The sequence below is a fragment of the Schistocerca serialis genome, chromosome 3 (genome assembly GCF_023864345.2).
Source record: "Schistocerca serialis cubense isolate TAMUIC-IGC-003099 chromosome 3, iqSchSeri2.2, whole genome shotgun sequence".
Taxonomy (NCBI): Eukaryota; Metazoa; Arthropoda; class Insecta; order Orthoptera; family Acrididae; genus Schistocerca; species Schistocerca serialis.
The window spans coordinates 773,907,406-773,920,104 of NC_064640.1; the positions used below are offsets into that span (position 1 = coordinate 773,907,406).

Sequence of the window (12,699 nt, forward strand, 5' to 3'; positions counted from 1 at the left end):
GATTAAATTCCTTTTCTCAGCTCAGGTAAATGAAGGAGCATATTGTAAACAGTCTCCTGTAAACTGACCAGTACAGCACTATCCTCCATTGCCAGTCTGTCCCAAGCTAAGGAGAAAAAGACCAAACAGTGCTGATTGATGTACCAAGGTGTCAGAAAGAAATTGCAATGCAAACACCTGAAGATTTTGAACAGTGCAAGATCCTGTTTTGGCTTTAAGAATGTGTGGAAATAGCATGGAAAAACATGCAGCAAGACTGCAGCTGGCAAAATGATTGTTATAAACTTAACAGAAGTGAACAATGTAACATGAAAGTATGTGAGCCAAATTGTTAACGTAATGTTGCCCGCCTCGGTTTGCTACTAAACTAGTGCAATATCTTTTATTCTCTGAAAAAAGTATTTTAGATTTGTATTAACTATGTAATTATTTTTATTTGTGTTGTCTCTCCTATTGTACTCACTACATTCCTCATAACTGTCATTATTGCTTAATTTTAGCTACTAGTAATGTCTCTACTTATTGTTTCATTGCAGATCATCAGTTAAATTTCTAGTCACTATGAGTGGAGACTGTCATTGGTGTCATGTCTCCCCACCATTACAATAGCTTTCTGACATGGTAGCTATTGCTTGGAACGCCGGAGCTCAAAATTACGTGGGTGCATACTCCACAACACACACTAGGAGATCACTTGTCAGGAATCAAGAGTGAGATGCCTGCATAGTTAGGGATGTTACGAACTTACAGGTACGTGACAACACTTCCACAATAGACTAGGTACTGTGCTGGTGTCCAACCATTCAGATGAGAGGTGGTTGGGGCTTTGAAAAACAGTAATGGACTTTGTGCTACATCAGGTTTCCTTAACAAGACAGCCTAGACTTAAGTAAAATCTGGTAGTTAAAAAAAACTGCTGGTGTTTATTATTATTATTATTATTATTATTATTATTATTATTATTGTTGCTATTCAAATCCCTGGTCATACAAGTGGATTGACTAACATGATATTTATGGTAGTTGGTCATAGTTTTATAATAGGAACTCTCCAGGCATTTGCCTGAAATAATTTATGGAAACCACAAAAAAACCTAAACCAGAATGGCTGGATGAAGATTGGAGCCTCCATCCACCCAAATACAAGTCCAATCTGCTTAAAAAGCAAAACCACATTCGGTTAACCCATGTTTTGTGTGGAAGTTATTTAAGAATATAATAAGTCAGTGCTACACTGTTCATTCTTTCATTTACAATGGATGTGTACAACTGCTTTAGGTTATGGGTTTTGAGGAGACTAAACATTTAAGATCATCAGTATCCTAGTCACCCCCAGGATGAAATCAGTAAACCCCATCTGTCTGCGTCTAGTGTTATTTCTGTGCGAGTGTGAGAAAGGCTTGTAAATGCTTGCAAAACGCGTATAGGAGGCGCGATATAGGTTCCAGCTAGATTTTCACCTAGTGGGGAAAATCACATCCAGTCTGGCCAGCACACCAGCCCTCATCGGTAATCTGTAGGACGGATTCAAACTGGAGTCAGCGTGCCTCCCTGACCCAGAAACAAGCACTAAGATGCATGGTTATCCTGCCAGGTAGAGATACACAGGTGGAAATTTTAAATCATCCAATAAGTAATTGGTCTCTCTAATGCATGAAATAAGTCTTGTGTCTTTAATACATGAAAGAAGTCTGGTTAACAGTAGTTTGTAGATGTTATGAAATAATGACACACTAAATCTATTGGTATTGAGCAGTAATAATATGATCTTCATAAGCAGATATGGAAATTGCAGGGTGTAAACAGAAGGTTTGAATCCATGGGCCAGAAGAAGAAGGTAGGAGCAGATACAGTTTGTAGTGGATTTTTCTGAAAACCCAAAGTGGACAACATGGACAATATTAAAATATAATGGCCTTTATGGCCATAACTGAGCACCTAAAGTCAGGTCACGTTTGAGCATAAGTCTTGTAGTGCAGAAATAAACAGACTGCTCCCTGTGGCCTATGGCTGTGACATTTTGATTTTGCCTCTGAGCTTCACATCCTTTGGATGCTGCTGCAGTGTGCCTTAATTTTAAGAGTTCCAAACCCTCCCTGAACCTTTGAAACTGAGAGCAATTCACTGCAAACACATTTCACCAAGGTTAAATTTGTGAGGTAGAATGATTAAAAGTTACACGTACCATCCTTTTCACAAGGTAGCTAAATATATCCTCATGTAATGAATACTGAACTGGGTTTTAACTGTAAATAAAGTATCACCAATGACTGTTACAAACATGGTGTCACACGAAACAGATTTTCAGGTGCATCATATAGCTTGAACACAGTACATCAGTTTCTTAGACTCTCGGAGTCAGGTGGACCACACACTTCAGAAACTTTAACTCACAGATACTGAAGAAAAAATTAAAATACAAATAAGAGCAATGGCATCAAGATGGAGCAAAGATTATTTTTATTTCCATACTTAAGGAAGTCTCCAGTCAACCATCATATCATCTCATTTCCTGTCTTAACATGATGCACTCCTTTCCAGGTGAAGTTTCAGAATCCGCAAACAATGCAAAATTCAGCACCCACATGGAAAAAGGATAGCTGCACTCTTCACTTGTGCTGGATCTGAAGTACCAATTGCCCCACTTCCCCCCCCCCCCCCCTCACCCCACCCTTGCTGCCCCAAGTTTTTGGTGGTGATGACCGATGAAACATAGCCTGTCATTGTCAGCAGATACTCCTGAATCATTTTATGTTTATTGGTGGCCTCCCATGTCTCCCACAAACCATACTGATTGCTGCTCCTCTTTTCATGCACCTGAAAGGTACATATACTTGCCCAGAAACTGATTTTCACTTACTTAAGCTGATTGTAGAAGTTCAGGATAAGTTCATCAGTAATATGTTGGATCAAACTTTTAATGTTAACTCTCTTATGTAGCTCTTTTCCAGGCTACCATACTCCATATTGCCCTTGCTATGATTTACTGTGAGAAGGCTGTATATCCACAAAAATAATCATACATAATACTGACAATGTAATTCCAACACAAATATATTATTTTTCGTAGGCACCTCAATGAACACCTCAACTTCTCAAGGTAATGATATACTATTTTTGCAGAGCCAAATGGTCACCAATAATGACAGCCAAGTACAACTGAGGAACTTAAACTATTTGTATCTTCTTATCTGGCAGTATTATTAATCCCCAAGAATTTTTACAGTAAAAGCTGCAGAATAATTATATAACCACACTTCAGTTACATTATGTTACACAAAAAAACTTACATTCTTTTTCTTCTTGGCTTCAATCTTCCTGTCTTTAACAGACCTGAGATTTTTTGAGCCTCCAGCTTTTCGGATAGCTTCCATCAAGTTAGCTCTGACATCAGTACCAGAGTCACCTTTGGGAGGTGGACGCTGGAAAAACATATTTCAAGTGCATTTCTATTGTCACCTTTAACTACACTGCTGGCCATCCAAAATGCAGCACCAAGAACCACCCTAGATATCACTGCCAAATTAATTTGGGAGCTTACACGTTGTACAAAGAGCACATGATTGAAAATACAGCCCCATGTGAAATCAGGAAGATGATGAAATCAGTATTGAGCGTTGCCGTCATTGCTGGCTGTAACCACTGCTACAGGCCTCAGCACTGAATCGAAGAGGCTCTGGATGTGTTTTTGGGGTATAGTAATCCAGTCTGCTTCCACATATTACCAAAGCTGATCCAGTGTAGCAGTGGGTGGTGTATCTCAGACCAGTCATCCCGCAATCGTCGACCAGACTAAGCGAGAGTCTGGGAGAACAGGGAGGCCAAGGCAACAGTGCAAGCCAGTGGGTAAGGAAGAAGTCTTTAACACTGTGTGCCACATGTGATCACACATTATACCGATGCAATGTGGCTGTCGGCAGCCTCCAAAGGTATGGGAGGACAATGGCTCCAACACTTCAGAGATGTAAGGCTGGCTGGTTAGCATACTGGCAACGCTAGGGTGGTGCGGGAGTGGAATCCAATAGCATAACACCAGGTGCAGAGCCAGTATGGCAATGCATAAGCCAGCAGTTCAACAGTCTCTCACCGCAGTGTCTCCAGGCTAATCCAACCATTGTGGTGGTGCAGGCAGAATCAGATTTGTCAGTAAAAACAATGTCATTCCATTTGGTTGTCCATGTCTGTCATTCATAGTACCACTGCCGGCACAAATGCCTATGGTGTTGGCTCAGTGGTAAATGCAGCAATGGACACCTTACGGACAGAACGCTCTGCTGCAAACAACGTCAAATGAAATGCACATGTGCTGCTTGTTGCGCAATACACCAAATTTGTTGTGGTACAGTTCGTGATGTGGCAGAACAATCCATCACTGCCATGCACACAATGTGCCTGTAATCACAAGCAGTGGTGCAATGGTACTTCCTTCAGGATGTTACATTTTGGGTGGCCAACAGTGTATGTACAGTTTAGCACTGGAATACATGCTAACACAAAATCAAAAGCAACAAAGCTACAAGAATGTAATGTATTACACTTTAACTTGCTATAAATAAACTTGTACTGTGTTCATTTTGTAAGTGTGGCCCCACTTTGTACTGCTATGGTGAGTAAGCTGGTGTGCTCAAGGTCCACCTTGCATTTTATATACTTTTATGATGGGTAGATTACATACCCAGTTACTATTGCATCCGTTTTCCATTTTATTTAGTTTTGTGACAGATGGGTTACATATCCAACTACTTTTACACAGTCTGATGATGCCCCAATTGGGTGAAAGTAACATCACTTTATAAAATTTATTTATAGCAAGTTAAAGTGTAATACAATAATTACTTACCAAATACTTTGTCAAACTTTCACTAAGTTAGTATGTTACACTATACTTTTCATTTTGCTGGTATTTGTGTAGTCAATGCTTATTTCTGTACCTACTTTTTTCCATTTGAGTTTATCTGTTAAGGTCTTATTTACACTGCAGAAAAAGATAGTGAAAAACTTTTATGGCCCAATCAAGTCATAGTAACTGGAAATTATCAGTGTAAGACGACAATGAACACTAGATGCAGAATTCTACAGAGACTTTCGACAGAGGCACCAGCAGTGTTTTAGGCAGTCTAAAATCATTCATTTTGTTTCTTGTCAAATGAGATGTTGATGGATAAATTTATCATTATAAAGGCCAATTAGTTGTACAGTCCTGCAGTAAACATGGAGGAATTAGCTATCATGAAACGTTCATCAGTCACTCACTCTATATTACATAATATAAAGTGTCAATTGTTGTGGCTAATGAATGTTTCAAGTTAGCACAATCTGAAATAGTCAGAATTTTTAAATGGTCTGCTGAAGGAAGAAATGTGTATGGGATTTCGAGGTGGTATCAGTAAGGTAAGAAAACTCTTCAAAAGTCTTTATGGCTTTAAACAGTCTCCAAGGTATTGGAATGATCAGTTCCAGTTGATTGTGACATCAAATTTTTACTGGTGACAGAGGTTGTTGATGGCGAAACTGTTTATATAACCAAGAGACCATCAGCAACAACTTTAAGTATACTGCATATGGAATGCAAGATTACAGCATAAGTTTATGGATTTTTGTTAAATACATTGATCGAACATGATGATGATGGTTCAGGTTTCATCCATCAGTAGTCTTTAGCAGAAGGTATATTCCACTAACCTAATGTAGAAGCAGCAGATTCTATCTCAATACTAATTGAGAAACATGTTAATAGACAAAACAACAGATCCAGCATTTCAAGTTTGTTCTCAAGAAGCAGTGGGATGGTCAGTGTAATTGGCACTAATGACATATACTGGCATATACTTTGCTATAGACTATATGCCAAAATTTCTGAGGGGGGAAAAGAATCACAAAATATAAGCACTGCCTAATGGTTAAATAGCCCTTCAAATGCATCCCGTGCCAATAGTCACTTGGAGTAAGGTTCAGAGCAGCTGATCTGTCAGATTAGATGCTTACGTCCTCAATGAGCAGTGCAAGGCTTTGATCATCGATACATTCATTCTTTGGTCTTAGGACGTGTTTGTAGGCTTTGTGTATTTCTATTAAAAATATGTCACTATAACTAGTAAAACTTTCAGATGCTAATAATGCGTATAAATGCTACATGAATCATTAACATTGTTAATACTGAGCACTTCACTTTGATGGATCCCACACACAAGATCTTCCTGAACCAGAAAACACAATACAGTACTGCCTATGTTGGAAGTGAGAGGCACCTTTTCTCATTTTTCAGACCATGATGCACAGATTTTAACATAAAAAGGCTTTTGTGCTCAAACAAATGTCGCATATAACTATGAACTATGTAGGAAAGTTATTCCAATGGCAATAGAGTGTTGTTTAGAACTCATCAGGGAACAAGAGTGGTAGGATGTTTATAGTGCAGATAACATAGAAGACAAATATAATTCTTTCCTTAACACATTTCTCATGCTCTTTGAGAGTTGCTTTCCATTAGAATGTTCCAAATGGGGTACCAGCACTAAAAGGCAGCATGGGTGGCTGACCAGTGGGATAAGGATATTATGTAGAACAAAGCAGGAATTATATCAAAATGTTAGAAGTGGTCACAATCAAGCTACAGTTGCCCATTACAAACAGTATTGTAAGGTGCTTAAAAATGTTATTAGGAAGGGGTGCAAAAATAGAATAGCTAATTCACAGGATAAAATTAAAACCATATGGTCAGTTATGTGATAAATCAGATATGTGTACAGTATTTAACAACCATTTTCTGAGCATTGCTGGTGAATTAAATAAAAATTTACTGCAAGGAATCATATAACTCTCTTGGAAAATGCCTTGATGTCTGAAATATTTCTCTGTGATATAGACAAGGGGGAGTTTGAGCCAATAATTAAATCACTGAAGACTAAGGACTCTCAGGGATATGATGGAGTGTATAGCAGAATATTCAAGTACTGTGCTGCACATGTTAGTCCAGTACTTAGCCATATTTGTAATTTTTCCTTTAGCAATTTTATAAAAAGGGAGAAAGGGATAATGTAGACAATTTTAGACCTATTTCTATGCCATCAGTGTTTGCTAAAGCTATTGAAAAGGCTGTGCATGTAAGGATAACTTACTTTATATCACATAATTTGCTACCAAATGCACAGTTCGGCTTAAGAAGTGGTTTAAAAACTGAAAATGCTATATTCTCTTTTCTCTGTGAGGTACTGGATGGGTTAAACAAAAGGTTTCAAACACTAGGCATATTTTTTGATTTAACTATGGTGTTTGTTTGTGTTGATCACAAAATATTGCTCCAGAAGTTGGACCATTACAGAATACGGGAGTAGCTCACATTGGTTCACCTCTTACTTTAACAACAGACAGCAAAAGGTCATTATTCACAGTGTTGAGAATGGCTGTGATGTGGGGTAAGGTCAAATGGGGGGTGCCCCAAGCATCAGTATTGGGGCCACTCCTGTTCCTTATTTATACAAAAGATATGCCCTCTAGTATTATGGGTAACTCTAAAATATTTCTGTTTGCTGATGACACTAGCTTGGTAGTAAAGGATGTTGTGTGCAACATTGGCTCAATTTCAAACAGTGCAGTTCATGACAAGTTCATGGCTTGTAGAAAATAAACTAATGCTGAATCACAGTAAGACTCAGTTTTCACAGTTTTTAACACACAATTCAACAAAACCTGACGTTAAAATTTCACAGAATGCCCATCTGATTAGTGAAACTGAACCGTCGTGGAAAGCCCACCTTCAGGATCTTGTTAAAAGACTTAATGCTGCCATTTTTACTATTCGAACGGTATCTGAAGTAAGTGATCATTCGACGCAAAAATTAGTCTACTTGGCTTATTTTCATTTGCTTATGTCGTATGGTATTATAATTTGGGATAACTCCTTCCATCCTGAAAGGATATTTTTGGCTCAGAAACAGGCGGTTCAGGCAATATGTGGTGCAAGTTCACAAACCTCTTGTTGACCCCTGTTCACTAGTCTGGGTATTTTGACATCGGCCTCTCAATATACTACACTCCTGGAAATTGAAATAAGAACACCGTGAATTCATTGTCCCAGGAAGGGGAAACTTTATTGACACATTCCTGGGGTCAGATACATCACATGATCACACTGACAGAACCACAGGCACATAGACACAGGCAACAGAGCATGCACAATGTCGGCACTAGTACAGTGTATATCCACCTTTCGCAGCAATGCAGGCTGCTATTCTCCCATGGAGACGATCGTAGAGATGCTGGATGTAGTCCTGTGGAACGGCTTGCCATGCCATTTCCACCTGGCGCCTCAGTTGGACCAGCGTTCGTGCTGGACGTGCAGACCGCGTGAGACGACGCTTCATCCAGTCCCAAACATGCTCAATGGGGGACAGATCCGGAGATCTTGCTGGCCAGGGTAGTTGACTTACACCTTCTAGAGCACGTTGGGTGGCACGGGATACATGCGGACGTGCATTGTCCTGTTGGAACAGCAAGTTCCCTTGCCGGTCTAGGAATGGTAGAACGATGGGTTCGATGACGGTTTGGATGTACCGTGCACTATTCAGTGTCCCCTCGACGATCACCAGTGGTGTACGGCCAGTGTAGGAGATCGCTCCCCACACCATGATGCCGGGAGTTGGCCCTGTGTGCCTCGGTCGTATGCAGTCCTGATTGTGGCGCTCACCTGCACGGCGCCAAACACGCATACGACCATCATTGACACCAAGGCAGAAGCGACTCTCATCGCTGAAGACGACACGTCTCCATTCGTCCCTCCATTCACGCCTGTCGCGACACCACTGGAGGCGGGCTGCACGATGTTGGGGCGTGAGCGGAAGACGGCCTAACGGTGTGCGGGACCGTAGCCCAGCTTCATGGAGACGGTTGCGAATGGTCCTCGCCGATACCCCAGGAGCAACAGTGTCCCTAATTTGCTGGGAAGTGGCGGTGCGGTCCCCTACGGCACTGCGTAGGATCCTACGGTCTTGGCGTGCATCCGTGCGTCGCTGCGGTCCGGTCCCAGGTCGACGGGCACGTGCACCTTCCGCCGACCACTGCCGACAACATCGATGTACTGTGGAGACCTCACGCCCCACGTGTTGAGCAATTCGGTGGTACGTCCACCCGGCCTCCCGCATGCCCACTATACGCCCTCGCTCAAAGTCCGTCAACTGCACATACGGTTCACGTCCACGCTGTCGCCGCATGCTACCAGTGTTAAAGACTGCGATGGAGCTCCGTATGTCACGGCAAACTGGCTGACACTGACGGCGGCGGTGCACAAATGCTGCGCAGCTAGCGCCATTCGACGGCCAACACCGCGGTTCCTGGTGTGTCCGCTGTGCCGTGCGTGTGATCATTGCTTGTACAGCCCTCTCGCAGCGTCCGGAGCAAGGTGCACAAATGCTGCGCAGCTAGCGCCATTCGACGGCCAACACCGCGGTTCCTGGTGTGTCCGCTGTGCCGTGCGTGTGATCATTGCTTGTACAGCCCTCTCGCAGCGTCCGGAGCAAGTATGGTGGGTCTGACACACCGGTGTCAATGTGTTCTTTTTTCCATTTCCAGGAGTGTATATTCTTTATGGTCGTTTCTTGTTAACAATATCAGCTTATTCCCAAGAATAAGCAGCTTTCACTCAGTTAATACTCGGCAGAAATCCAACCTGCATTTGGATCGGACTTCCTTAACTCTTTAGCAGAAAGGTGTGCAGTATACTGGTGCATTCATTTTCAATAATCTACCACAATAATTCAAAAATCTCACTTTCAAATTGAAACTGAAGAGTTTCCTCAAGGGTCACTCCTATTCTATTGAGGAGTTCATTGAAAAATTGAGCTGATTCTTCTGTTATATTGTTGACTGCATTTACTAAAACTTATGGGTTGAATTTTTTTTTTTTGGATTCATAAAGATTTTATTTTCATCTGTTATTGCTTTTACACTATGTGATCAAAGTATCCAGACACCTGGCTGAAAATGACACTTCGTGGCGTCCCCCATTGGTAATGCTGGAATTCAATATGGCATTGGCCCACCCTTAGCCTTTATGACAGCTTCCACTCTTGCAGGCACTAATTCAATCAGGTGCTGGAAGGTTTCTTGGGGAATGGCAGCCCATTCTTCATGGAGTGCTGCACTGAGGAGAGGTATTGATGTCAGTCGGTGAGGCCTTGCATGAAGTCGGAGTTCCAAAACATGCCAAAGGTGTTTTATATGATTCAGGTCAGGACTCTGTGCAGGCCAGTTCATCACAAGGATGTTACTGTCGTGTAACCACTCTGCCACAGGCCGTGCATTATGAACAGGTGCTTGATCGTGTTGAAAGATGCAATCAACATCCCCGAATTGCTCTTCTACAGTGGTAAGCAAGACGGTGCTTAAAACATCAGTGTGGGCCTGTGGTGTGATAGTGCCATACAAAACAACAAAGGGTGCAAGCCCTCTCCATGAAAAACACGACCACACCACAACACCACCACCTCTGAATTTTACTGTTGGCACTACACACGCTGGCAGATGACATTCGCTGTACCCACACCATGCCGGCAGATCACAACATTGTGTTCTGTGATTCGTCACTCCACACAACATTTTTCCACTGCTCAGTCGTGCAATGTTTACGCTCCTTACTACAAGCGAGGCGTCGTTTGGCATTTACCAGAGTGATGTGTGGCTTATGAGCAGCCGGTATGCCATGAAATCCAAGTTTTCTCACCTCACACGTAACTGTCATAGTATTTGCAGTGGATCCTAATGCAGTCTGGAATTCCTGTGTGATGGCCTTGATAGACGTCTCCCTATTACACATTATGACCCTCTTCAACTGTTGGCGGTCTCTTCAGTCAACACATGACGTTGGCCTGTACGATTTTGTGCTGTACATGTCCCTTCATGTTTCCACTTCACTTTCACATCAGAAACAGTGGACCTAGGGATGTTTAGGAGTGCGGAAATCTCACTTACAGACGTTTGACACAAGTGACACCCAATCAACTGACCACGTTCAAAGTCCGTGAGTTCTGCCGAGGGCCCCATTCTGCTCTCTCACGATGTATAATGACTACTAAGGTCGCTGATATGGAGTACCTGGCAGTAGGTGGCAGTACAAGGCATCTAATATAACAAACTTATGTTTTTGGGGGTGTCCGAATACTTTTGATCACATAGTCTATGTTGAAATTTCATGTATGGACACGTTTCACGACCTTGGAGATTTGCTCCTCAATTTGGTCATACGTAACTTGATGTGTAAATAAATAAATAAACTATTAGTATTGCATAATCATTTGTCTGGTACATCAGCCAGACTGGATATAGAAGGGTGGGAGGGAGGAAAGAAGGAAGCGTTTGATGTGCCATTGACAATGAGGTCATTAGGGATGAGAGAGGCTTGAATTGAGTTGTGCCTGCACACACACACACACACACATTCTGAGTACAATACTGTACCAGTTGCAGTACCCTACAAGTACAAATCTAAATCTACATACCTCCTTAACAGAGTCAACATCAGTAGGAGCGGTGGTGTTGTGTTCACCTGGAAGTAACGCAGGTGGAGGTGGAGGGGGTGGTGGTGGAGGTGGTGGGGGTGGAGGTGGAGGCGGTGGAGGAGAAGCAGTAGCTGGAGGCAGAGTGGCTGGTGAGGATGAAAATAGGGGAGGCCCTGCTGGCGGAACTTCAGGCACTGCCATAACTGCCGAAGGTACTGCTGGCAGCTCCGGGAGAGACATTGACGAAACAGGTGTTTCTGACAGCAGACCAGGCAGGTCTGGCATGGCTGGAGTTGTAGTAACTGATGGTGCGATCGTAGGCTCTGAATCCGTACTGTAGCGGAGGTCATCGGCAACTCCTAACACACACAAATGTCGTATATAGTGGAGAGTGAGAAACAATGTTCTGCTTATTATAAAAGCTGTATGAGTAAGGTACACTTGGAGATGGCCACCACTCCTCCTCATTTTCCCAACAGCTAAGTGATAACTAGAAATTATGTGAAGTGAACCTCAAAACATTTTTTAAACCACACATCTGTTCATAATGAGAAATGCTACTCCAACATCTGTTGCTCTTCCGGCTTTACAGATTTTATTATTTTGATTTGTTCCTCTAATGTGGGTTATGTAAAACACAAAATTTCAGTTTCAAGAAAATTACTGCATGTTATTCATAGCAAATTAGTGTTACTGCAGAATCAATGTCAGGAATTTAGGCATTACATATGTACATCTATATTCTTCAAATCATTGTAAATTGGATGGCATAATATTTTTGTTTCATATTTATACGTTCTTCCCATCTCGTTAATGGATGTATTGTGAGAAAAACTGCTTTTGTTCCACTGTACAAGTTTTAATTTATACAGTCTTACTGTATCTTCACATTGTCTAAGAGGAGATTGTAAAACAACTACAAGATTATTTAAATTCCTCAATGACAACTGTTTCTTGGAATGTTCTACAGAGATGTTTTTACAATACTTCTTTTTCTGTCTTAGAGTACCTCTTACGACAGTAGATAAGTTTAGTAGGCATCAATTTCTCTATTCATTAACTTTGAAATTTTATGATGGGAAAACAAGATCAACTGTATCTACATGTAAGAAACAGGACATGCTCAGACTGAATATCAATGGGATAGGAAATAGGTAGAAGCCTGTACAGATAATAGAGTTACCTGCATCCACAAGTACCTTATACCT

At 41.7% G+C, this 12,699-nt stretch overlaps 1 protein-coding gene across 2 annotated transcripts in view; it reads right to left on the bottom strand.

The window, feature by feature from the left end:
* LOC126470618 (WASH complex subunit 1-like) overlaps nucleotides 1–12,699 on the bottom strand; it is an 89,179-nt gene that overhangs the window by 20,179 nt on the left and 56,301 nt on the right. For both annotated transcript variants that reach the window (XM_050098575.1, XM_050098576.1), the window contains exons 6-7: nucleotides 11,492–11,850; nucleotides 3,290–3,421 (exon numbers count right to left, since the gene is read on the bottom strand). In XM_050098575.1, the coding sequence (XP_049954532.1) occupies nucleotides 3,290–3,421; nucleotides 11,492–11,850 (491 nt within the window). The remainder of the gene's footprint in view (nucleotides 1–3,289; nucleotides 3,422–11,491; nucleotides 11,851–12,699) is intronic.